The 26,604-nt window shown below is 39.6% G+C and overlaps 2 protein-coding genes and 1 long non-coding RNA gene across 4 annotated transcripts; 1 reads left to right on the top strand and 2 right to left on the bottom strand.

Moving 5' to 3' along the window:
• Positions 1-11,314: 11,314 nt before the first annotated feature.
• LOC121050277 lies at positions 11,315-14,048 on the bottom strand. The gene is made up of 8 exons (XR_005802541.1): positions 13,495-14,048; positions 13,249-13,307; positions 13,009-13,089; positions 12,803-12,931; positions 12,649-12,705; positions 12,225-12,297; positions 11,809-11,959; positions 11,315-11,713 (listed from the first exon to the last, which is right to left on the bottom strand). It is a non-coding gene; the product is annotated as an uncharacterized LOC121050277 (long non-coding RNA).
• A 2,823-nt stretch (positions 14,049-16,871) lies between these two features.
• On the top strand, positions 16,872-19,614 carry LOC112172706 (ornithine transcarbamylase, chloroplastic). Its single transcript, XM_024310165.2, has 5 exons — positions 16,872-17,159; positions 17,744-18,078; positions 18,229-18,360; positions 18,458-18,733; positions 19,244-19,614. Exons 1-5 carry the CDS (start codon positions 16,952-16,954, stop codon positions 19,424-19,426), a joined length of 1,134 nt encoding a protein of 377 aa, XP_024165933.1. The 5' UTR covers positions 16,872-16,951; the 3' UTR covers positions 19,427-19,614.
• A 47-nt stretch (positions 19,615-19,661) lies between these two features.
• Positions 19,662-26,489, bottom strand: LOC112171733 (auxilin-like protein 1). Of its 2 annotated transcripts, XM_040508897.1 has the most exons (8): positions 25,897-26,488; positions 21,409-25,702; positions 21,249-21,315; positions 21,036-21,133; positions 20,858-20,923; positions 20,688-20,777; positions 20,284-20,460; positions 19,662-19,959 (listed from the first exon to the last, which is right to left on the bottom strand). In XM_040508897.1, the coding sequence occupies exons 1-8, from the start codon at positions 26,241-26,243 to the stop codon at positions 19,924-19,926; spliced, it is 5,175 nt and encodes a 1,724-aa protein (XP_040364831.1). In that variant the 5' UTR covers positions 26,244-26,488; the 3' UTR covers positions 19,662-19,923. The 2 variants fall into 2 exon arrangements, with proteins under 2 accessions (XP_040364831.1, XP_040364832.1); XM_040508898.1 differs by lacking the exon at positions 20,858-20,923 and having other exon boundaries at positions 25,897-26,489.
• Between the last annotated feature and the right edge of the window lie 115 nt (positions 26,490-26,604).

The raw sequence follows: 26,604 nt of genomic DNA, 5'->3' as shown, positions 1-26,604 counted from the left end.
TTCGCACACCTCAGCCAAAAAGGTACACTTCCAAACTTTGCGAGCCACCGAACACTCCCACAAAGCATGAATTACAGTTTCATCTCTACACCCACAAGCTTTACACACAGCACTGTCGCATACTTGTCTACCTTTCAAAGCAGCTGCACAGGGAATAAACCCATTACAAGCCCTCCACAGAAACACCTTTAATTATTTTATTTGGAAGATGTAACCCCCAAAGCTTCTTCCAACCCATACTGTACCCATTACTCCCATTCGCACTACCACTGGAGGCAATCAACCCGTCCTTCCTTGATTTTTCTTGCGTAGCAACCCAATAGCCCAACATTACCGTAAATCTCCCATTCTTAGTATAGTGCCGGCCAGATCAACTTATCAAGGCCACCATATTTAGGCAATGGGATAGAAAGTATAGTTTTTGCTTCAAACTCAAGAAACTGGGCATAAATAAGATCAACCTTCCATTCATGATTGGAATTAATGAGGTCAGCGACTCTAGGGTCAGGTACCAAAATGGGAGAAATCACCTTAAACATTGATGGTGTAGGGAGCCATTTATCACTTCTCAAATTAATTAGATCACCATTGCCTACCCTCCAGCGCATGCCAAGATCGAGAACATCCTTGCCCCAGACAAGACCCCGCCAAACTAAAGATGAACCTCTACCCACTCTTGCGTTCATCCATTCCACATCCAGGAGATATTTAGCTCTGAGAAGCCTTCCCACCAAAGAGTGAGGTGCCTGCATGATACGCCAATAAGTCTTCGCCAATAATGATTGGTTAAAGAGCTCCAAATCCCTGAACCCCAAACCACCCTCCCACTTACGCCGACAAAGAAGCTCCCATTTACACCAATGCAACCCTCTCTCCCCCCTCCTTTCCCCCACCAAAACCTTGTAATCTTCGATTGAAACAACTTTTGTACACCTTTTGGTAATGAGAGTCATTTTACCCGCCTTAGACAAAAACTTACTTTGCCAGCCCACTAGGTGATGATCCAACCTTTCTTGCAGCTTCTTGTACATCTCTTTCTTATTTCTACCTGCAACAGTTGGTAACCCAAGGTGTCTTTCATGGAACGGTACAATTTGCACACCCAAGATTTGCTGCAATTCCAGCTTCACATTAGACCTTACTCCAGGCCCAAAAGCTACTGTAGATTTCTCAAAGTTAATTTTCTGCCCAGCCGCTGACTCATAGAGAAGTAGGATATGCTTTAAGTTAACTACCTCCTGCCTATCAGCTCGGGCAAAAACAAGACTATCATCTGCAAAGAGTAAATGTGAAATTGACGGAGCATTACTACTGGCCTGTACTCCATGGATGAATCCCATCATATTCGCCTGGGAGAATAAGCTCGATAATCCCTCATAGTACAAGAGAAAGAGGTAAGGAGAAAGGGGATCCCCTTGTCTGAAACCCCTTGTTGGTCTAAAAAAGCCAGTAGGATGTCCTTCCCATAGAACAGAGAACGAAATGGAACAGACACACCGCAAAATTAATTGCACCCACCTCTCTGCAAACCCAAGCTTCACCATCATCTTCTCAAGAAAATGCCACTCTACCCTATCATATGCCTTGCTAATATCCTATCATATGCCTTGCTAATATCCAACTTCAAAACTAGATGTGTAACCCCACTTCCAGAACTTTTCCGAATGAATGCATGGTCTCAAAGGCTACAATAAAATTGTCATGTATATGCCTACCCGGTACAAAAGCACTTTGTGTGGGAGAAATAACTTTGTCAAGCACACCTTTCAATCTGTTAACTATAGCTTTAGAAATCAGCTTGTAAAGCACAGTACACAAACTAATAGGATGAAAATATGATGTTCTTTGCGGCTCTGGAATCTTCGGAATGAGTGTGATCAAAGTGTGATTTGCATCCCCCAACTCTCTGCCATCATTCTGCACCCCCAAACAAAAATCTCTAACCTCTTGTCCAACAATATCCCAGTACTGCTTACAAAAAAGTGCAGGGAGGCCATCATATCCTGGGGACTTAATTAGAAGCAGCCATCTATTTAAGAGCCAACTCAATATCCTCCTTCTTGAAGGGAACCAACAACTTCTTGTTCATATCCTCATTAACCCATCGTTGAACCTTGTCAAAATCACCTCCTGATGATTACATCCACCCGTCGTAAACAGCATAGTAAAAAACTCCACAAACAAACTCTTAATAGCACTCCTATCCTGCACCCACTCCTCCTCCATATTAAACAAACCCGAGACCCGATTGCGACTCCCCCTATTTTTTGCAAAACTATGAAAGAATTTCGTATTATTATCACCTTCCTTCAACCAATTAATCCGAGATCGCTGCCTCCAAATCTCTTCCTCATGCCGCTCCAATTTATTAAGCTCCTTCATCACAACCTTCCGTCTTTGTTGAACATCAGCTAAGGTGCTATCAAAAGGCAGCTCACTCAAACTTTCTTTTAATTCTTTTATTCTTCTAGGAATATTTCCCACTTGCTTCTTACCCCACCCAGCTAATCTCGCTATACATTTGAGTAATTTTGTGCTCACGTTGACATTTGCAGCGACATTATCTTCACAAACCTGCTGCACTACCCTTTTGCAGCCCTCCTCCTTAGCCCAAAAATTTCAAACAATATCCTTCTCCGCCCTAGTCTCTTCCCCAACTCCTCCCCATTAGTGGTAAGAAAAATGGGAAGGTGATCTGATGGACCAAAGTCGACGTGATACACTTGTAGCTTGTTAAAGAAACGGAAAGCTTCTCCATTGGCAAAGGCTTTATCAAGTCTTTCAAGAACCAACCATTACTCCAAGTATAAACCGGGCCTTCAAAATTCACTTCTACCAAATTACAATGATCAATTGCCTCTCTAAAACGATTCATTTAAGCCATAGATCTATCCCCTCCGCCATACTTTTCTTCAACTTGAGTAATTTCATTAAAATCTCCTAATACAATTAACGGGCCATCTACACCCCTAGAAATCCTCTTAAGTAATTCCCAAGAAAAGTGCCGCAGTTGTGTAGTAGGGTTTCCATAAAACCCAACAATCCTCGTCTTGACATTATTCTGTACTAACACTGCATCAATATGGCCAATAGAATGCCCAACCACGTCCAGCGTGACATGGTCCTTCCAAGCCAACGCAAGCCCTCCACTCTGGTTTCTCTGCCTTTCCACCACAAAACATCTTGCAAAACCCAAAGAATTACAGTCTCGTACCATCTCCATCTCCTTTTTCTTCATTTCCATGACAAACATAATCAGATTCAAATTTGCTCACGACCACTCAATACAAAACTGTCATGTGTTATAAAACATAATTATAGTTTATCATGATGTTTTATTAAAAAATTATATTTTAAGTATTCAATTAATTCTATATGACGTGACAAGTTTTAATAGGTTGGTGATATCACCACAAAATAAATGTAGTGAGCAAATTTGAATCCAACATAATGTCAAGGTTATGGGCTCTAAGCAATTTTCTTAATGCATGGAACTTGTGCGGGTCCCCCAATCCCCGCACGTTCCAACTCAAAATGATCATTTCTCGTGATGGGCCCAAACACCGGAGCCCATCATGGTTTTCTTCCCGAGCATATTACGCAACTCTGTACCTGAAGAGCCATTGGAGTTAGTTCTTCTACCACCAACTGGAAAGCCCCTTCGTTTAGCAACATTAGAGCCAACACCGCTAGGCCCGTCCCCCTTAATTTTCCTCCCCGCTTTCACATTCATTTTATGATCAGCACACCCAACAACTTTCTTCCTCCCAGAAGTTGGCCGAATGGACGTATGGCTAATTAGCCCATCAGACCCGAGCCCAATTACCTCCTTAACTCCAAACACCGAGGCATCAATCAAGGATAAATCCTCCACCTTTGCTTTCCCTTTCAAGTTTGGAGACTGCTCGCAAATCTCTCCCAATTTGAGAGAACCCAAATTCCCTGTATCACGCTCCTCACAAACCTCCAGCATTAAATCATCATTTAAACCCTGCAATAACTCAGTCTCCGTCCTTCCATCCTCAACTTCTTCCCTTTCTTGCCTACATAGAAATACCGCAGCCTGCCCTACCAAAACTTCGGTCGCTGCACCACCTAGTTCCGCCATGATATCTAGGTCCCATTCAATCCTTCTGCGCTTGGATTGTCGAGGAGCACAGCCAAGTCCAGTACACTCTTCAATCGCCGCCTCCTCTCAACTGCGCACCGTCCCCCCAAGTCGAGACTCGGGAGCCGAACACACCCACCCAGGTTTCGGCGTGCCCTTCCGTAACCCAAAAGAATGCCCTCTGAGCTCCCCATCCACTCTGACATTGTACACATCTCTAATCACTGTCTTCCACCTCTCGTAACTAACTTCCAAACTCGGATTATCCAACTTTTCCGGGCAGCAGGAACTAACGTGAGAAAAGAGCCCGCAAAAGAAGCAGAAGAAAGGCAGTCGTTCGTACTCTAAGTCAAACTTCTTTGCCAGCCCACCATCGACTCTGACCTTCACCCACCGAGGTAACGGTGAGGAAAGCTTAAGCCTGACCCGTATTCGAAGATAACCACCAAGGAAATCCCCATTTTTACCTTCATCAGTCCAAACATAACTCCCCATACTATTCCCAATCTTTTCCCCCATCGCCTTATTCAGAAACAGAGGAGGAAGTCCTCTCACCCTAACCCAGATTTCCGTCTCCTCCAGACAAACGTCCCTTAAATCTACACGCCCATCTGTCTCTGCAAGAACCACCAAAGAATTGTCAAAGGTCCAAGGGCAACCATGCCACACTTTCCTTCTATCAACTTCTGAGTTAAACCCAACCAAAAATCGATCAGAACCCTCCACATCACACATCAAAAATGACTCTCTCGTACGCCACAAATCTTTCATCTTCCTGAAAAAAGCTTCCTTATTCAGCGATTTCGTCGTGAGAACCTTCCCCACCCGAAAGTGTCGTACACGACCCAGATCAGGATTAGTTTCAATCCCATCTATCACCACCTCTTCTGCTGCCGCAGACAGGACTCGCCTCATGGATCGGTCAGCCATATTCTCCAAATTACACAACTGTTCTCCCACCAATAACCACGCCTCCCTCAGAATAGGCCTCATCATTTAGCCCTTCGACCCTAAGCCCGCCCTAAACCCGCCCGACTCGTAGGGCCGAAGCCCGACCCGACCCGACCCTTACATTAGGGTGGGCTGGCCCTACCCTTTCTCAAATAGGGTAGGGTAAGGGCCATGCAAATGAAGCCCGACCCTACCCTACGGCCCGGCCCAATTGAGCCGGTAAAGGCCAAGCTCGGCCCGACCCTAAAAGCCCTACCCTAAAATTTATATATTATTTTCTATTACATAGGCTTTGTTTTCTTTAACTATTATTTTCCTTAATTGTTACACAACAATTAATATTGATAGATTTAGAGAGATAGTTAATTGAATATAACCACCTTAACTAAATTAATAAATGTTATAAGTTAATTTCTATATATGTGTGTGTGTGTATATATATATATGTATTAAATATGTTCAACAAAAAACAATGAGTCTTGTATTACCTATATAATCATTTAGCCACATTTTGAGGAAAAAATACAATGTATTTTTTTTTTTTTGTTATACAAAATAAGGCCCTATTCGGAAGGCCGGCCCTTTCGGCCCTAGCGAATCGGGCTTTTCGGGCGGGTAAGGGTTAGCATATTTAAGCCCCGGCCCGACCCTACCCGGCCCTAAATTTTGTTGACTTTGACTAGGCCCAGCCCGGCCTGACCCTAAGCCCTAAAATTTAGGGTAGGGCCGGCCCTAGCCCGGTCCATGATGACCCCTACCTCAGAAGATGGACCCCTTGAATTTGATGGTCTATTTCCCTTGAATTTGACGGTCTATTTCTTATTTATCCATGACACAAAACTACACCAACAAAATTTCAAAATTCCCTTGAATTTGAAATCATTTTTCACTGAAATTACAAATTTTCTTATTTTTAAAATTGTCCAATATTAATCATATGGTCTCCATGATTTATAAAAATTGAAAGTTAACAAAAATTAATAAGGACATAATAAAGATAAAAAATAATAACAAAAGCATTTGAACAACATTGTATTACCAAACAATCAAGGCAAAATAATCTCTCATGTCTAATTTGGTCATTCCACAAACAAAAAACACAAGCCAGTTTGAGTTTACCAAACACTTTGCCATTGCTTTTGCCACTGACAGCTCTTATAAAAAGTCAATTTACCAAACACTCAGCTGCTTTGCTTTTCAGCCACTTATTCTCAGAAAGAAGCAGAATCCTGCTTTTCTGAAAAGCCCAACCATACCAAACATAGCCTTAAGGGGGTCGGTGCTTCAATATTAAGCTGTGTTTGGATGGAGAAAAAAAATCACGAAATTTGAGAAAATGTCGGCATTTTAATTTTCTGGAATTATATTTCTCCATTTTGGACAGTTAGCACAGGAAAGTTCAATTTTTATGCAGGAAAAAAAAAAGTGAAATTTGGGGCTAACAATTTTCGTGTTTAAATTCCTACTAAACGGGCATTATTCTCTAATTTCTCTATTTGCTAAATATATTGAGGGATCTCTCTAATTTATGACTCATCACATATCATTGTCATTCTCTATATCCAATGAAAGCATAATTGAAAAGACAACTCAACATGTCATTCTCTAATTCCCTTATTCGCTACACATATCATCGATTATAATCTCATCATTTGAAATCACAACTTGGCGCCTAGATATTTTGTTTCTCTTAGATACCAGGCTTTCTAATGTTTCTCTACCAAATAAACTTAGTTCTTTGTTGTCTTTGCATTTCAATAATATTGAGTTTGTTGCTTCCGTTGGACAATGTGGTGGTCTTATTTTGTGTTGGAATTCTGCTAACGCCATTGTGGATATTATTGTTAAGCACAATAGGTTTTTTCATTGCAAAATTACAGATCCAATTTCTAATTCCAGATGGTTCACTACTTTGTTTATGTATACCCGGACAAAAGATTGCAGAATGACTTATGGAATGAGTTAACTTCTCTTAAACCTAATTCTGATGATCCTTAGATCCTCATGGGTGACTTTAATAACGTTACCTGTTCTGAAGAAAAAGCTGGAGGCAATAATCCCTCCTCTGCTTATATGCACAATTTTATTCATTTTCTGAATTCCATTAATGTTTGCTCCCTTCCTGCTGAAGGACTTCCTTTCACTTGGTCGAATAAACATTCTGATGAGTCTCTTATTTTTGAGTGTTTGGACCGAGTGGTCGCAAACCCATATTGGTTGAATTTATTCCCTTTTGCTACTCTAGAAAATCTCCCCATTTCTGGGTCAGATCATGGACCTATTGTTTTAACTACTCTTCCGACTAGGGTTATTAGGACCAACAGCCTCAAGTTTGAAGCCTTTTGGCAATCTCACCCAGATTTTTCGGAATTAGTCAGGAATTTTTGGTGTCAGACTCTTGATTCCGACCCTATTAAGAACTTTAAGTCTATTTCTAATGCTTTTTGTTTTCACCTCACCCACTGGAGTAAAGAACAGTTTGGGAACTTTAGGAACCGTTGCTCTACTTTAGAGAAGGATCTAGCCTTCTATCAACTACAATGCTAAAGAATTGCTTGTTAAGATTTCTAAAAAGCTTAGTGGTTGGAAGAGTTCTACCCTTTCTAGGGCTGGTCGTCTCACTCTTCTGAAGTCCAGCGCTTCTGCTGTCCCTAACCATGTTCTTTCTTGCTTTAAATGCCCTTCTTCGGTTTCCAAATCCATTGACAAGGAAATGAGGAATTTCTTTTGGGGTAGCTCTTCTACCTCTCCTCCGGTGGCTTGGGAGCAAGTTTGCTCTCCGAAGTCTAAGGGAGGGCTGGGTATTCGACCAGTTTCTTGTTTTAACAAAGCAGCCTTAGCCAAACTAGGTTGGAAAGTCATCACAGACCATAATAACTGGTGGGTTGAGATAGTTAGGAAAAAATATCTCTGGAAGTTCTCCTTTTTTGATGTTCCTAAGCAACCTCATCAGTCTTTTGCTTGGAAGGGTATTTTGGATTCTAGAGATATTATTCTCAAAGGAATGAGATGGATTATTGGGAATGGTCGTAATATAAAATTTTGGACCTTCAATTGGATCTATGATTTCCCCTTAATTCAGCTGGTTGATGAGAATACCAGACCCTTTATTGATCTGGATGAGTCTGTTTTGGATTATTTTGATAATGGTGTGTGGAATATTGATAAACTAAATCTACATTTAGACTCTTCTATTGTTAGAGATATCTCCTTTGTTAATCTTCCATTTTCTGACAGGGAAGACGAGTTTGTTTGGGGGCCGGCTTCTGATGGGAAATTCTCCATTAAGTCAGCCACCTGGTTTCAATGCAATCAGAATGTTCATCCTAAGGCAAATTTACTGAACAAAATCTGGAAGCTTAATCTCCCTCCAAAAGCTAAAATCTTTGCTTGGCTTCTTGTTAGGGATAGACTAAAAACTAGAGCAAGACTTTCTCGCTTTAATTCTAATATCAATCCTGTCTGTGGTTTGTGTAACAATGATGTGGAAACCTCGGATCATATTTTTTGGTCGTGCCCAAAAGTTTGGGATGTTTGGACTATTTCTAATCTGAATCACAACCCTACGACCTTTAATTGTTTTGATGATTGGATTGTTTCAATGTTCCAGAATGCTCAAATTGATGATTTGGAAAGATGTTTGCTTCTCTGCTGGCAAATATGGAAAACTCGAAATGATGTTCTGTTTAGAGCGTCAGGGTTTTGCCCGGCTTCTGTAGTGCATGCTTCAGCCTCCTTTTGCGCTGCCTACAGAACCCAGAACCCCCATGTTGCTGCTTCATCCACTACCTTAAGTGAAGTCATTAAATGGCACCCCCCGCTTGAAGGCTTTGTCAAGCTCAACTTTGATGGGTCAGTTTCTTCGTCAAACTTGGCTGCTGCGGGTTTTGTTATCAGAAACCATTTTGGTGACCCTATTGTGGCTGGTTCAAGATCAATTGGCCCTTCCACAGTTCCTACGGCTAAATGTACAGCTCTTAAAGATGGCCTGTTAACTGCTAAGCGCTTCAACCTGGACCATTTATTAGTGGAGGGTGACTCGTCCCTGATTATCAACTGTGTCAACCTCAAGTGTGAAGCTCCTTGGCTTTTACACTCTCCCCTTAAAGACATAGCTTCTATTGCTAATTCCTTCGCTAGTATCTCTTCTCTCATGTCTTTAGGGAAGCGAACTTTCTAGCTGATGCTATTACGTCTGCGGGTTCTGGAACGCCTCCTAGAGTTTGGTTGCAGTGTCTCCCTGCTTCGGCTCTCCCTGCTCTTTATTGGGACAAGTTTAGCTTTGGTTGCCCGAGGGGCTTTTCTTTGTAATTTTTTCTTTTCTCCTCAAAAAAAAAAAAAAAACATTTTTATGAAAATTAAAATGTCGTAAAGAGTTGGGAGTTAGGACTTGTTGGCAATTGCTACTATTTCGGAAGTTTGTCATAGACCACAAGAATGTAATGTATTATATTAAAGTTGCAATACAGAGTTTACATAAAGATGGTCCGTTGTGTTGAGACCGATGCTCCTGATCGAATAATGCCCCTGAAACACATGTCTCTAAACAATGAATAGAAATTTCTTCATATATATAAATATATATTGAAGCTATTCCTTCTATCCAAAATCAACACACCTTCCGATAAGCAAATGATGCAACTCACAAGTTATTTCATCTTACTAATTGTTCTAGTTTTGATAAGTTATGGTTAAGTGAGAAATCTTTTATCACATAGATAAATTATTTACATCCTAAGAAGGTAAATTTAATGTCAACTCTGGTTGAGAATTATCCTACTTCCAATGATAAGCATTGCCTTAATCATATGAGGTGCATTTAACGTTTTCTATGCTTTAAACTTCATATTTTTTGTGCAAGTTGACTTTATTCTGTAAAGGAAAATGATTGTTGGCCTCAAATAAGGTCTAAGATTTGTAGTCTTAATTATAAATGTCATGTCATGTCATGTCATGTCAGATACACACATTATATATTTGTCATATCATGTAATTATTAAGAAAAAGACCATATTACACTTCCAAAATCTTATGGTTAAAAATTATTTCACTTTTTTTTTTCTTTTCATTACACAAATGCTTAGATTTAAACAACAAATCTTTTTTCTTCAGTCAAGATAAGAAAAAAAATTGTTCATTCTACTCATGCTTAGATTACAATTAGTTGTTGCCCAACATCAGATCGTGTTGAATCATAGTTCAAAAAAAATTATGAAACATGCAAATAAAAAAAAGGTGCAAAAGCAAAACAATACACATGCAATTCGATCAATCGATTTGCATATACATCTTGGTGTATATATGAAATCTCTTGCATAAACACATGTATATAAATTCAAAATTTGTTGACTTCCTGCAAACAATGGCAGAGCCACATTGGAGCTAAGTAGATCCCTAAACCCACTTGAGTTTTTATTTTATTTTTTTATTCTGAAATATGTAGTTAACAAATTAATATACACATGTTAGTTTTTCTATCTCACAATGTAGCTAGTCTAGCATAGTGGATGCCTATCCAATCAGTAGCTAGGTGTCTTGGATTCGAGATTTCCAAGTACTGGTAGGTTTTTGGGTTTTTTGGGCATAGTGGATGAACAATTAATTAACTATTCCTGTACGAGCATCCGAAAGCCGAGGGCAGCTACATTGTTCTTCACATGATGCTACAATTTATGACATTGCGATATTGTTTGAGAGAAAAATACCCCGAGTATAATGTTCCTAAAAGGTAGCCAATCGATGCTGATTACCCTGTATATCGTTACTTAAGCTGGTTAATTAGTTGTTAATCTTTGTATATACTAGCATACATGCCCGCGCGTTGTTGCGGGTTTTGGAACGAATTGTGCAAGTTTTAAAAGATAGAAAATTTAGTTCAAATATATAAAACAACTGCTGTTAAAACAGCTTCTCCAAAATACATCGATTTATACTCCATATCAGGAGCAAACATTACCATTAATATAGATGTTAACATCATCTCAAAAATACATCGATTTATACTCCATATCAGAAGCTAACATTACCGTTAATATAGATGTTCTGAAAATGTTCAAATGTATATTACAAATGCTGTTAAAACAGCTTCTCAAAAAATCCCCGCGCTTTGCTGCGGGATCTACCGTTATCAATGAATTAGAAGTATGTAATAGAACTAAAAAAGACGACAAAATAGTTTTCAATTGTCTTGAGACCACTGCTACATTATAAATCAAGGATCTCAGACAAAATTGTGCAATATGACAAAATAGTACAATATCATCACTGCAGATGATCTAAAACAAAAGATGAATTGGATCATGCCCTAGCTTTGAGATCTTATCAAAGCTTCTACTGGCAACATTTTCCATTATAGTAATTTTCAAAAAATAGGCTATCTTAGTTTAAGGTCAACTTGGTTACAATTGCTGCTCGAACATTTTCCAAAAAATAGTCGTTCTAGTTGTTCAAGTCTCTCCAAAAACATTGCTTGCTGCAGTTCTATCTATACAAAAAGTGGTGCAAGAGTTGCAATGACATGTTGCTTCAGTCGTTTTTCTGCTTGCTGAGTTGTGCAACACAAATAGTAATTCAGCAGGGAATAAAATTTAGAAAAGGAGACTGAAACAGTGAGCACTGACCAGGATCACACTGCTTATAAAATTTCTTCAAAATCTGCATAAAAAATCGAGAGCAAGGAAAATTCATACTCAATTTCCAGAAATTTACAAAGAGCAGGAAATTGATGGGAAATGTCGGGAGAGAAATACCAGTTGTGAGTGTACAGAAGCTCTTCTCCTGACAATCTTTGGGGTGTTAGGACCATACCATTCTAAATAAATTGTTTTAACTTCAGAATCTTTTACGTTGGAGGCAACAGGCTTTATCTCTTACAAAGTGTAATTCACCCCTAGCGATACCCTGATAAAACAGAAGGCAGGTTAGTCTGAGACAACTTACAGAAGAGACCTTCATATATATTTGAGCTGAGTTTCTACATTCACTATAAGGATATTCATAAGTCACAATCTCTACATTACTGGGTTGGTTGCTTGTGCTATTTCTCAATGATCATGCTATCATGTAGTTAGTGACCATAAATTTCTTTGGTTGTTTGTGCTATTTCTCAATGATCAGAAGTTCAGAACATATAAGGACACTTTGCATCCAACACCAAATTGCTCACCTTTTAATAGTGACTACCAGCAACAGAAACGGGCATTTGCACCAGCTATTGTCATATTTGAACGCAGAGGCAGCTGTAGAGATACAAAAGGAAATCATAAAGATGTATTACTGGTTTTAGCACTGTATACAATCAAAAAAATTCAAAAAGAATAAAAAAAAAAAATAGAATTACAGGTTGACAATATATAAACATCCACCAAAACTAACATTAAGTCACCTGAAGGCAAGTAATATCACATGAAGGGAAACGTTTAGCTTGAATATTATAATTTATCCTCTAGCTCTATTCAAAAAACTCGATGTTTACTTGCTAAATTGCGATCACGCTAAGAAATAAGGGTATTATGTATATTGTTATGCTTGAAGTGCAGAAAACTTTGTAGCTTGAAGGCTTCACTATCCATCATGAATTAGGGGCTTACCTGTTCAAGATGATTCATGTGCTGCAGCCAAGTCCAAAAGCAATTATGTGTCCTTATCTGTCACAATTACAATAAGTATGAGATATGGTTACAATTAGTGTTAATAGCCCATCAACAATTTTTTGTATAAATGGTAATTTTGGTTAGTGAATACATGACTTTCTAAGACAACATCGACCCAATTCGTAGCATGTTGCAGTTTCTGTAACATGGCATTAAGTGTAGATCCTGCATCTCCTTCTTTGTAGGCGGTTATCATGTAGGTGGGCATTTCTATTACTTGCTGCAACAATCATCAAATCTCATTAGTGGATTATTAGTCGTGACGATTCCTGTAAAGGAAGGCACTTTTAAACTCACATGGTGGTGACACTGCAATATCATCCATGACACCTTTAAACCAATCAAAGAAACCTTTTACTCAGCTTTCACAATGAATTACTGCAAACAAATAGAGCTTGTCCGATAATTATGACAACCACATGAAAGAATAAAACTGAAAATTTGTGCTCTCAAGTAAGACGGTAAGAAAGAGAAGCTACAAAAACTGGAAGGGACAGATACAAAAGCTGTAATGTGCAGTAATACACTCTAGTGTACCTTAACAACATGGGATTTTTGTTGGATTAAAGTCATTGCATTAGAAGATAAGTCTTAAGCTGCACACACCAAATTTCACTTATTAAAAAATAAACAATATAGAACTTGAAAAACAAAATTCAAACTTGAGAAAAGCAATACCCCAAAGTGCAGATCCAAAATGCAAACTCTTAACGAACCATATTGTGTCAGCCATGTATTCTAGAGATTGAAAATCACAATCAGACAAAGGGTATTCAAATATACCTGGTTTTCATTTCCCCTGAAGAATAAAGTACATCTTGTTAGCATTGTACATTGAGGGAGAGAGGGAGACCAGGCTGTATTCTTCAGCGTCCCAACTGGATAAGATAATTGTGCGTCGAGGTTTCCATCCTTTTTCCTGCACGCAGCCTCCCCAATCTTTGAGCAATGAGCAAACGGGATATAACAAAACAAAAATTGATAAAAGTTTTTTTAAACTTACCATCACTAAAGTTCAAATGCTATCCACAACTTCTGCTACTATTTTCTTCGGTTTTCAAGAACAGAGGAACTTTACTACTTCAAACCGAGAAAAAGAATACCACAAATGAAAAATAAGTAACAAAACCTAATATCAGTGGCACACTTAAATCCTACCACTAAAATATTACAATCAACCTCATGATATGCATGTCCGGTATGCCTTGTCAGTATGAACATTAGTTTTTGATTAGTTTAATGATTGCATCCATATTTTCAACAACCACTCATTCAAATTATTTCATTTAGCTGTCATCTTCAAGATTAACCAAGAGTCCATATGCTCACCTCTATCTGGAAGTAAAGTATCTAAGAAAAACATATAAAAATAATAGGGAAAAAAAAAATTTAACTGCAGTCCGCAACATTCCGACCTTGTTCTATTCTTTTCCTCTTACCTTTTTCAAATAATCCGATATGGAACTTAAAATATTCATTCAAATATACCAGAAGCAAACAAAAGAAAAACTTGTTCTTCAAAATGATTAAATACTACAAAACAAATTCATTCCAACTCACAAAGATAAATTTAATCACTTCAAGCCAGACTCAAACAGCAGATTAAGAAAGAAGAAGAATTTTATGTATAGCAATCAATCACTATAAACAATTGCCTCTTCTCCTTGCACACCCCCTTGCAACAGGATCACTAAACTTCAAATTCCACCAAGCAACCCAAAACAAACCCAAACTCAGATCAGTCCAAAATGAATAGCTCACGCACCCCTTAGTCTTTCACTGTCAATTCCTCTCCCATTTCATCCACAATCACTCTTCCTCTCCTCGCCCAAATCAATCACACACCAAAGAATCTGTCACAAAAACATCAAATCAGACACACACCAAACAATATCTTACAAAAACCCAACAAATAAGTGTCCAACCGAACAACAATGCACAAAACAATGACATGCAGAACCCATCACCCAACAACTGCATATCTCTAGATGCAAAGAGCCCAGCCAAGAACGAACACAGAAAGAAACAGAGAAGATCACGCTAATCACCCCCAACACCTTTTTGATCTAACAAAATCCAAACCTATCATCCCTTTCCTTGCTAAGAAGAAATGAAAACATACATCTCATCAAAAAAAAAAAACGCCTAATCAGTCGTATGCAAGGACCAAACAAAGTCTAAATCAAAGAAAAATAAACACGATGACGACATGCAGAACCTGTTCCCCCTAAATCTCTCCCAAAAACGCAGAGGTCAAGCAAAAACAAACAGAAAGAAAAAGCATCGCCTCCACCACTCCATCACCTTTGGGAAATTTGATCACTCTCTTTCGTTGTGAATTCTTCTCCCGTTTCCACCAGAATTGCCTTCCTTCTCCTCGCCCAAATCAGTCACACACGCAAGAATCTGTCACAAAAATACTAAATTAGATACATATCCAACAATCTTTCACCAAAACGTAACATGCAGAACCTATCGCCCAACAATTACAATACCTCCGGACGCGTGAAGCTCAGCCAAGAACTAAGAGACAGAGAAGATCGCGTTCATTCGTTCAAACACTTTTTATACCCAGGTCAAACAAAATAATGCAATTAAGGCAAGAATGAAGGGCAAAACGGTCATTTCACATTATCGGCTCGGCTCGAGCCGGTACTGTTACTAAGCCGATGAACAGTTAACTGAGAATTAGAAGATTATAAATGTGCGCACATGCAGGTTCGAGGGCACTGAGGAGAAGTTGACAAGTATCCATTTTTATTCAAAAAAGCTGAAAGAGATAGGGTTTGAGTTCAAATACAGCTTGGAGGACATGTTTATAGGGGCTGTTGATGCTTGTAGAGAAAAGGGTCTGCTTAGGAAGAAGAAGCTGAAAAGCGCGGGGCTAGTGAGAGTGTTGAGAATTTCAAATAAATTGTTGTTTGATTTGATGAGGGTGTGCTTATTCATTCAGGAATGTTATTTATGTTTCTTTTGAATATGTAATTTGTGATCAAGTATAAATATTAAGTTGTGTAACTCATTATTGAGCTAGAAACTTTTTTTTTTGGTGTATATATATTGTCATTTAAGTTTTATTTTTATCTTATTATTTTGTAATGTTTTTAACGAAAAAATATAAAGGAGAGAAGATAACTCCTACAAAATTGATAAAAGTTGATGAGGTATTTCTCAACGTGGGCTACATGCCTAAACACAAGAACATTTATGTCTCAGATTTTGGGTGCCTCATAATTGCTATCGCTATCGGTTACAATTAAATAAAAGACTCTCACAAGCTCTTATAAAAGAGTTGCTCGATGTCTTGCTACTCTGACATACTGGCTTTTGGGTGAACTCCAACCTGTTTTGGTTTCAGGTTTTGCTTGAGATTCAGTGTTAGGGGATCATGGATGGTTAGAGAAGCTTCGTCGGCGGTATCTGGGATTGGAATGACGTGGTCATGGTGGAGCCGCAGCGGCATCGTTGTGGTCGGGATCGTGGCTGTCGCCACTATGCACATAGATGGAGACTTGGGTCGGTTTGTGGGCCATTTTGCTAGGGTTTTGAGTGGGACTCTCCTTTGGGCTGCTTCCAATTGGGCCTCAATGAACTTGGGTTTAGGCTCTTTTTTTAGTTTAGTCTTTTAATTACAATAATTCCCTACTTTGTTAAGGAGCCATGCTTCTAGTTTTTTAGAGAGCGTTATCGAGTCTAGTTTACTTGCCTATTTATTATGTAGTAGTTAATAGTCTATAGGCTTCCTTTATGAGCATGGAACCGTTAAATGATTGGACCTAGTCTACGTATCATTATGCTATTACCACAAAGTCTTTATCTATCCTATGACGGTAGATGATTGATATGTAATGACTATTTCTGACTTGAGTTATCAATATATCAACATGATATTCATTCTAAAAAACATACCGTTATATTTCTATGTATCTTAAATCTCGATCAATTACTCTACACTAATTACAAAGATATAAAAAGAAAATATGGACTCAAATCAAAATTCGACCAGAGGCATGAACTATAAATTATAGTGTTTTATTAATAAACAGTTTTGTATTAGTGTGACGGAAATTTATATAGATTGAGGGTGGATAAGTAAATCCACACTGGGGTCATAGCTCGGGCTATGTTATGAGCCACCCTATAAAATCCTAAACCCTTCAGTTGATGCGGATCTGTTGAAACTTGAAAACCCCTGAAAACTTGAACAGCGCAGACACTCGGTAATTCTCACTCAAACCAAATGGCGGCGGCGATTTCTTCCTCTCATCTTTTACTCCGATCAGACAGAGCCTCTCCCTCCTCCTTCTCCGGCCAGAGCCTCCAACGATCGCCTCCATTTTCCGGCAAGTTCGCCAGCATTTCCGTCTCTTCTCCGGCCTCGTTCCGACGAATCTCGTGCCAGGCCTCCTCTACTGCCTCTTCGCCTTCAACCTTGGCAACTGGAACAGGTCGAGTCTCGCCTCTGATTCTTAATCTGATTGCTTACTTGCTTAAATAAGACATGCACAGTTTTTTACGATACAAAGTTGCGATAGTGAAGTGCTTGGATTAGGGAATGGACATGAATTACTCAATGATAATTAAATCGAGGGGTTTTTGAATAATGTAGGTGCTGTTCTTGGATAATTTAGGCGAGTATCTGTCATGTTAGTTGGAAGATTTGCTTGTTTAGAAAATTAGGGTTTTTTTGAGTGAAAATTGAGTGCAAGTGATAGTGATAGTAAAACAAATGGGTGGCTGGGTAGGATTTTGCCAATATCATGTGTAAGTGATAGTTTGTACTCGTGCGATTACTTTTATTTTATACCAAGTAAGTCAACTGTGTTAAACAAAATTGTATTTTTGCCATGTATAGATTCAGATTAAACTCATTTTAGAAATCTCTGAGCTCTTACGAACTCTCTGTCTTAGACGAGTCGTGAATTGGTGCCAGATATTACTTGAAAAGATATTGTAGCGCACTATCTGTTTGAACATGTTGCAAGTAAAGACACGATATAGTATTTTCTGACTCTGTTTTCTTGTTTTCCAGCAAAAGCCGAACAGAAGGATTTTTTGCACATAAATGATTTTGACAAATCCACAATTCTAAAGATCTTAGATAGAGCAGCGGAAGTGAAGGCACTGCTAAAATCAGGAGAGAAGACATATCTCCCGTTTAAGGGGACGACAATGGCTATGATCTTTGCAAAGCCATCCATGAGAACTCGTGTTTCATTTGAGACTGGGTTTTTCCGGCTAGGAGGTCATGCTATATACCTAGGACCTAATGATATCCAGATGGGAAAGAGGGAGGAAACTCGGGATGTTGCACGAGTTTTATCTCGCTATAATGACATTATTATGGCACGTGTATTTGCTCATCAGGTATGCTGGTGAGTTCTGATGTTTGGAATTTAGTAAAGGTGATACTATGGCAATTGCTTTGCCAAGCATTCTTAGGATGGAAACTTGCGAACTTGTGCCCTTATAAAGCATGTTTTTACAATTTTTTTTACTTTACCTGTTCTATTGCAGGACATCCTTGATTTGGCCAAATATGCATCTGTGCCTGTTGTCAATGGCCTGACAGACTACAACCATCCATGTCAAATTATGGCTGATGTCCTCACTATTATTGAACACATTGGCCAGTTAGAGGGAACTAAGGTTGGTCTACTGATCTGCTTGCTAAATATGGTTATTTTTAACATGCTTATATATTCTGAATGTAGTTTTTTGGTGGTGAATTCTACACAACTCTCAGGTTGTTTATGTTGGAGACGGAAACAACATTGTGCACTCTTGGCTGTTGATGGCTTCTGTTATTCCTTTCCACTTTGTTTGTGCTTGCCCTAAAGGTTTTGAACCAGATAAGGAAACTGTTGAGAAGGCACAACAGGCTGGTATCAGCAAGATTGAGATTACAAATGATCCCAAGGAAGCAGTCAAAGGAGCTGATGTTGTGTACTCAGATGTGTGGGCCAGCATGGGGCAAAAGGAAGAGGCTGCGTATCGCCACCAAGTATTTCAAGGATTTCAGGTACATGCTTTCTCAAAACCATTTCAATCACATTGTGTGTGATTTTATCATATTAAACCTTCATTTTGGTATCTGTTGAGAAGAATTCGGTTGTGCTTTCACTTGAATGCTTGATAAATAATACTTGATGCTCAGTCCAAGGTGTTTTCACTTCATCAGGGATAAGGGCCATAAATCCAAGAGAAGGAAATTTACTTTCAGGGATAGTAATTTTTTTGGTTGACATTATATACACCGTGAAACTTGGAAGTTCCAAAAGTTCCGAGATACATTGTTGTGTGCTAAGAATCCTTTGCCATGAACTTTTCATTTAACACAGCTTTAGTCTGAATTTGATTCACATTATTGGTTTGGCCCTGCAAATAAAAACTTTGAAGGGATGCATCATTCTATTTGTTTGGCATAAAAAGTCGGTTACATACTGCATATGAAGTGTAATTTTTTGTAGTATTTCAGTGGTTGGTAGTTGAGTATTTTATTTGATTAATATTGCATGCTTTGTTTTTACAGATCGATGAGAATCTTATGAAGTTAGCAGGGCCAAACGCATATTTCATGCATTGCTTGCCAGCAGAAAGAGGAGTGGAAGTGACTGATGGAGTGATCGAGGCTTCAAATTCCATCGTCTTTCCACAAGCTGAGAATCGCATGCACGCACAGAATGCCATAATGCTTCATCTGCTTGGCGTGTAATTGCCCATCAGCCCAGTCGTATTGACAGGAATATAAGAGCATTTCAGCACAACTAGGTTCTGAGTTTAGTGGAAGACTGTAGCCGTAATGTTGTTTGTGGCTTGAGAATATGCAAACTTTAATCATTGTGGTTACTTTGAAGTTTGAACTATGAAGTACTTGGACGTTATGGAAATAGCTTTTAAGCACATGCTAAATCTTACTCTGCATGTACCTAACAAAGGAAAGAGTCACAGAGCATAAGCTATTTCTCATTTCTTTGAATGAGGACAAGCTTAACAGTGCCAGTCCTGTTCGGTGCAATTGCTTCTTGGAGTTGCAGCATGAATCTAGCTATAGCTGCTACATAAACAAAAGAATGCCTAAAATACATTTCCTAATTACTATTTATTCCAAGATGAACAATTGCGGCTGGCTTGGGAGGTGAAGTATTTTGCCATGTTCTCCGGAGATGGTATGCTTTATTCGTCTTTCTTCATATGTACAAAATAAACAGTTTATCGCTCTTCCATGCTGAATCTATTCCAAGCATCCTGGAGACAAACAGAAACCAGAAAGAATACAACTGAGATTAAAAATCTTCGTCTTAATCTTTTGAAAGACAGATAAGATCTCAAGATGTTGAGACCTGTAATAAGAAACAAAAGTTCCTATAAAATCTCAAAAGATATTGGTGTTTCTGCAACTTAATAATCATGGACAAAGCTATGGTGTTTCTGCAACTGTAATAAGGGTCCAGTTGGTAATTATCTATGGTTCCCATCTCCTTGTACATCATGTCTGTGACACCCTACTATCTGTATCACTTCATGCTTCTAGAGTACAACTGTACATTCAAGGACCGATCAGCAACATACCTTTAGAAGATCAAACACCTTCTCACAAGTGTACTTCTGCTGAATGCTTGCACCCCGTTGCTGTAACTTGTCAGGATGAACAAAGAGTGCAGCTTTACGATAAGCTTTCTTTACAGCAACAGCAGTAACAATATCGGTAAGAGGAACCGGCTGCCAACCACTATCAGGCCCAAGGATCTGCGAGTTATAACCATTCAGTCAAAACCAGCTAACTGAAAAATTAATCTGCTTGGTCTCTATGTTGGTTATTAAAGAATTTCAAATGTAGGGGAAAAAGAAAAGAACAAAGAGCATGAAACCACATGCTATGATATCCTGAAAAGATTTGAAGTCGTAGAAGCAGGTGAACGGGACTCGTAACAGTAATATCAATGAAAATATGAATTGAAAGAAAGAGCACATACATATTGTAGTGTTGAGAGCAATGCACGCAAATTTCTCTCCTTCCCACTTGACCACCTTTTGACCTCGGCATCAAGCACTTCCGCTAATCTCTGCCAGAAAATTAAACTCACAATAGTGAGAACAAGCTTTGTGTTTGCAAAAAAATTACTTCCTAACAAAAATATATTACATTTCTCTCAGCTTGCTCTTGTTGTACAAGAAGATCACGATTATTCTTCTCCGCGAGAGCTTTTGCCTGAAGGAGACGAGAAGAATACATGATGAAAGCTCATTATTTATCAGCCATGTATATTTAAATCCAAACAATATCAGGTTATTCTTATCCAAGCAAAGATCCGGAAGCATACCGCACGTTCTGCTGTCCGTTGATTCCTCTCCAACCTAGCTTTACTCCTTTGAGCTGATTCACCATTAGTTCCAGCAGACCGCTCAGCTGGGGAAGGATCTTCATTAAGAAAAATATAGTTTTCAGTATAGCAAAGAATTGCATGGTTAAGAAAATCCTACAATAATGAAGTCAATGAATATAATTACATGCATGTACAGTGGATATCACATACCAGACTGATTTGAAGAATTTGGGGATCTTGATGCGCTTGAAGAGAGTGAGCCTTTGGACTCTAGATCCTGCGAGAATTTTAAAAATTATTAATTTATGATGCCACAGGAAAAGCTTTTTTATGCTTATGAAGAATAGAGTATTCTAACAGGAAAACTCACAGAGGACCGGTTTGCCCCATTATCTCTAGAAGCGCCAGAAAATTTCTCAGAAGCAGATCTTTTAGCCTGCTTTCCTTCTGTAGAAGCACCAGAATATTTCTCTGGAACCGACTTTTTCGCAGATAATGCTTTTTCTAAGAAACGATCCCGAGCCTCTACGGTTGCTCTTTCAACAGCAGCACGTTCCCATTTTTGTTTGGCTTCCTTTGAAGCCTGCTCAGCTAATGAAGTATCTTTAGCCTGCACAGAAGTCTTCCCTAACCTTCCTTGGGCCTCAGCCATTACCTTTTGACGAGTTTCAGCCACTCTTTCTTTGACATCAGCAAATGACCTTTCACGAGCTTCACGAATTGCTCGTTCAACAGCTCTTTTCTCTTTTTGTCTTTCCCTTTCTCTTCGTTTTTCTGCTTTCTGAATCAGGTGATCTTTCTCCAGCTCCACTACCTTTTGTGAACTAGCACTAATTTCAAACTCGTTTGCAGTCTGAGATTCTTGTTGATTCTCCTTTTCTCGTTCCACTTCTTTTTGAGAAGTGTAGTTCGTTTCACTCTCTTTTGCTGTCAGGGTTGCTTGACCCTCTTGTTCCACTTCCTGCGAATTATGGTCAGTTTCACTCTCTTCTGCAGACAAGGTTGTTTGTGGATTTTCATTGTTTTCTTGTTCCGATTCTTTCCGTGAACTATGAATGGTGTCACTCTCTTTCGGCCTCAAGGTTGCTTGTTGGCTGTCCTCATTTACTTCTGTACTTTGACTCGTCATGAATTTATGATGATTCTCCTTATCTATCTTTGTATACAGGCTTGTGTCCGTCTCATTATCCAGTAGCACACTTCCTGCTTTTCTACCAAATATATGAGGAGCCTGAGCTACTTTTGTATCCTTGCCATTGTCAAACCATCTTTTCCTGTGAGAAGACTTGGTAATATTCACGTTCTCCTCCTGATTCACAGCAGCAACTTCAGGTCCCATCATGTTCTTATTAATATCTCCCAATTCTTCAACATGCTTTCCTACGTTGCAGGCTACTTCAGGCTCTCTGGCAAGCTGGGCATCTTGCTTTTGCCCATATACACTTGTCCCATTTTTGTCCGAAGAATGGATCTCTATTACATCTTCCATTTGCTTCAGTATCTCAGCAAGTTTGACACCTGAAGCCAAGCCCTCTATTTCACATATCACTTTCTCTTCCATAACACCCTCCTCTTCAACTAATTCTGATTGATTCCCATCCTCCTCGAGTTTAATGAAAGTTTCCGAAACTTCATTAGTATCAAACCATCTTTTCCTAGATTTGGGACCATTCTCGTTCCTTTCCTGATTCACAGCAACTTCAGCACCCATCATATCACTATTGATATCTCCCAATTCTTCACATTCTTCAACCTGCCTTCCTACACTGTAGTCTACATTGGACTCTCCACCAATCTTGTCATCTTGCTTTTGCACAAAGCTCATGTCACTTTCACATTCTTCAGGAAGTTTGACACTTGGAGTCAAGCCATCTGTTTCACATATCTCTTTCTCTGCCATGCCATTCTCCTCTTCAACCAGTTCTGTCTGGTGCTCATTCTCTTCGAGTTGAATCGAAGTTTCAGCAACTTCTCTCACCCCTCCATCCTCTTTGTTTGTTGGTAAGTTCTGAGTTTCTTCTACATCTTGATCGCAATCTACATGTCTAGCGGAACCCTGTTTGCTGTTTAGGTCCACACTTACACCCTGCTCATACAGGTTATCTGCTGCCTCAGAATTGCACTCCAGGTTCTTTTGATCCTCTTGAGTCACCTGCAGTTTCTCATTTTCTGTGCTCTCATCCATCAGTACATGGTCGCAATCTACATGTCTAGCAGATCCCTGTTTGCTGTTTAGGTCCCCACTTACACCCTGCTCATACAGGTTATCTGCTGCCTCAAAATTGCATTCCAGGTTCTTTTGATCCTCTTGAGTCACCTGCACTTTCTCATTTTCTGTGCTCTCATCCATCAGTATTTGCATTCTCCCAGCTTCGACAAATTCAAAACTCTCTTCTTGGCGATTCTCACATTCCTTGTGACACGTAGCCTCTTCAAGTATCTTCTCATTCGGTCTGGTGTCTTGAAGCTTCTCATTTCCTTCAGACTTGCTGTCATCTTTAAGTCTCTTTTCAAAATCTTCCTTATCATATAAGTCATTCACTGTCTCGATGATTTCTTCCTTGTTATCTTCATTGAGACTCCTGTCAGTGTCTTCTTCACTCTGGGCATATGTTTGTTCCGTCTCATTTTCTTCCAGCATGCAAGCCTCCCTGTCAATCTTCTCATTTTCAACCCACTCCTGAGCCACCAATTTTATATCCACATGTTCAGTCTCCTGTAATTCCTGAGTTTCAAACCTCTTGTCATCTCCATTTTGTTTCTCTTCACATGTTTCCTTTACATGTGTTGTTGTAAGCTCTGCAGTTTCTTCATGCTCTCTGGGAGCTTCCTGTGGCTTCTCATTATCTTCCTGATTAGAACCCTCTTGAGATGATGCTAATCCATTCACATTTTCATCAAACTCAGAAACCCCTCCAACAATATTGAATATATTCTCTACTTCTCTTTGTTCTTCTTCTGTAGCTGCTTTTAATGTCTTGCCAACTTGCTCTGGATTTTCGAAGGCTTCCATGTCCGTTTTCTTCTCCTGTTCATCATTATCTACAGATCGGAACATTTTCCTTGTATTGTTGGCTTCTTGATTCTCTAATACTGTATCATGCTGTCCGTTTGAGTCAGCAAATTCATAAAATTCTTCTGTCGCTTCTGATACATCAGGTTCACTGCTGTCAGCAACTTCATAGAACTGTTCTGTTGCTTCTGATACATCTTGTTCACTTGTGTCAGCAAATTCATAAAACTGTTCTGCTGCTTCTGAGTCATCAGCTTCTTCATGCCTGTGATCTGTTGGAGTTGGTTTAAATTCCTGTCCATGTACTTTCTCTCGAGTTTCCATCACACCACTAAGTTTATCTGCGTCTTCAAGTGCTACAGATACTTGTTCTGGCCCAGCAGAGACATGAACCTCTTCTTGTAATTGCTGGGTCTTCTTCTTTGTAAATATGCTTGCATTATCAGCAATTTCCTTTTCACGTACTTCCTCTCCAGTTCCCATCACATCACTAATTATAGATGCATTTTCAAATACTGGAGTAACTTGTTCTGGCTCAGCGGAAACATGGACAGGAACATCCATTGTGTCATACAGTTCCTGAGTCTTCGTCTCTTTGGATATGCTAGCTTTGTCTGCAAATTTACCGCCCTTTCTTGACTTAGGTTTCATACTGTTGTCAAAGCTCAATTTGACTCGATTTTGAGGACCAAACTTCTTTCTATCCATCAACTCCTTTGCCATTTGTATACTTGCTTGAGCCTCCTCTATTGCCTTTGTCAAAGCAGCAACAGATGCAGCTGCAACAGAGTTTGTCTCTACTTCCTCATCGAAGTATGGCGGTGAGGAAACACTGTCAGCACCTTCAAAAGTATCACGATTAAAAACCCCAAACATAGAAGCCATTGGTTTCTCAAATTCACTCTTCCCATCAGAACGCGTGCTTGAAAATGGAGGCATGTTTGAAGGACGAGTTTCTTGCGCAATTTCCCCTGAATAAAATAACTTATCGATTGAGCTGGAACTTCTCCACTTGGAATTGTTCTGAAACTTGGCAACTCCTCCAGAGGTCTGTTTACTTGCATCAGTAGCTTGGTGGTCCCCTGCGGCTTTCATGTGATGGTTGCCCTCCATTTTTCTCTCGACACCATTAACACCATTTGCTACTAACGACACTGGTTTATCACCTTCAGAAACCTGACTTGAAAATGGAGGACTGCTTGAAGGAGGAGTTCCTTGCCCCGTTTCATTCGAGTTAAATAACTCATCAATTGAATTATTCCAATTAGAATTGTTCTGAGCCTTGACACTTCCTCCTCCAGAAGCCTGTTTGCCGGCATCACCAGCTGGTTGGTCTCTCATGGCTTTCACGGACCGGTTGCCCTCCGTTGTTCTCTCTTTCGCTACCGACGACATTGACATTGACATTGACACCGATTTATCTCCTTCGGTGGCGCGCAAGGGAGCGGTCTCATCAACCAAGCAGGTATATGCTGGAACCGAATGCACACCTGCAAAACTCTTGCTTCTATTGTTGCTTTGATTATATGACATGCTGAACTTCTTAACACCATCAAATGACTCATAAGCTGCTTCATTTGGTAAATCAATATTTTCCTCTGAACATGATCGTTTTGCCTCTTTTGGAGGTGACACTCTTTCAGCTTGTCTCCTATTAAAAAAAACAAAACAAAAATTCAATTTAGGCTAGAATCGTTCTAACAACTCTTAATTCTATTGACATTTCTGGGCGCGGATCTAGTTTCCGCAGCAAGTTAATTGTAAGAACAAATCCAAAGAACAAGTCTTAAAAAAAAAAAAAATGCAGACAGACTCGAAGTAAATTAGTTCTGAAATATAATGTACCTGCTGCTTTCTTTGTGAAATTTAGTCCTTTTCTTCGGCTCAGCAAAGAGCTCCTCATACGGCACTGCGAATTCGGAATCGCCAAGGCCACCGAAGACATTGGAGTAATCAAGCTTCGAGCTCCGAAAATCCACCGAAGCTTTTCGCTCATTCGGCTCCGGAACTTCCAGAACCGGAATCGAGGAGGCGGCGCCTGAGCCGCCGAAAATCTCGCAGTAGTCTTCGAGCCGGGAAGAGAAAGACGATACAGTGAACTTAGAGGGAGCAGAGGTGAAAACGCCGTCGTATATGGAGTGGCCGGAGGAGAGCTTCTGCGAAAGAGCCACAGATGAAGTCTGGTACTCCATTGAATTGAACTTCTTCACTTCTTCTTCTTCCTCCTCCTCTCTCTCTCTTCGGACCAAAATTTACAGAGTGAGAGGAGAAGAAAGAGAGGGAATAAATTTTAGCGAGTGAATTGTGGAAAATGGTGCGGTTTAACTGTCGGAGTACGGAAATCGATTAAGTCGGCGATTTGGGAGCAAAAGGTCGGCGAGGAGTGTGAGCTTGACTCTCGCTTGCATCGAAAAAAAATGACTGGCTAGTGGCTAATGTGCCGTCGTGTAGCCTGGGGACTCTTGTTTCGAAGTTGAACGCGTCGCTTTAGTTTTGGACACCGACACGGTGCGCAGGGTTGGATTGGTAATATTCTCGTAATTGGAGGGTGGT

Source organism: Rosa chinensis, chromosome 6 (genome assembly GCF_002994745.2).
Source record: "Rosa chinensis cultivar Old Blush chromosome 6, RchiOBHm-V2, whole genome shotgun sequence".
Taxonomy (NCBI): domain Eukaryota; kingdom Viridiplantae; phylum Streptophyta; class Magnoliopsida; order Rosales; family Rosaceae; genus Rosa; species Rosa chinensis.
The sequence above is the reverse complement of the archived record's forward strand: the minus strand, read 5'-3'. Positions and strand labels throughout refer to the sequence as shown.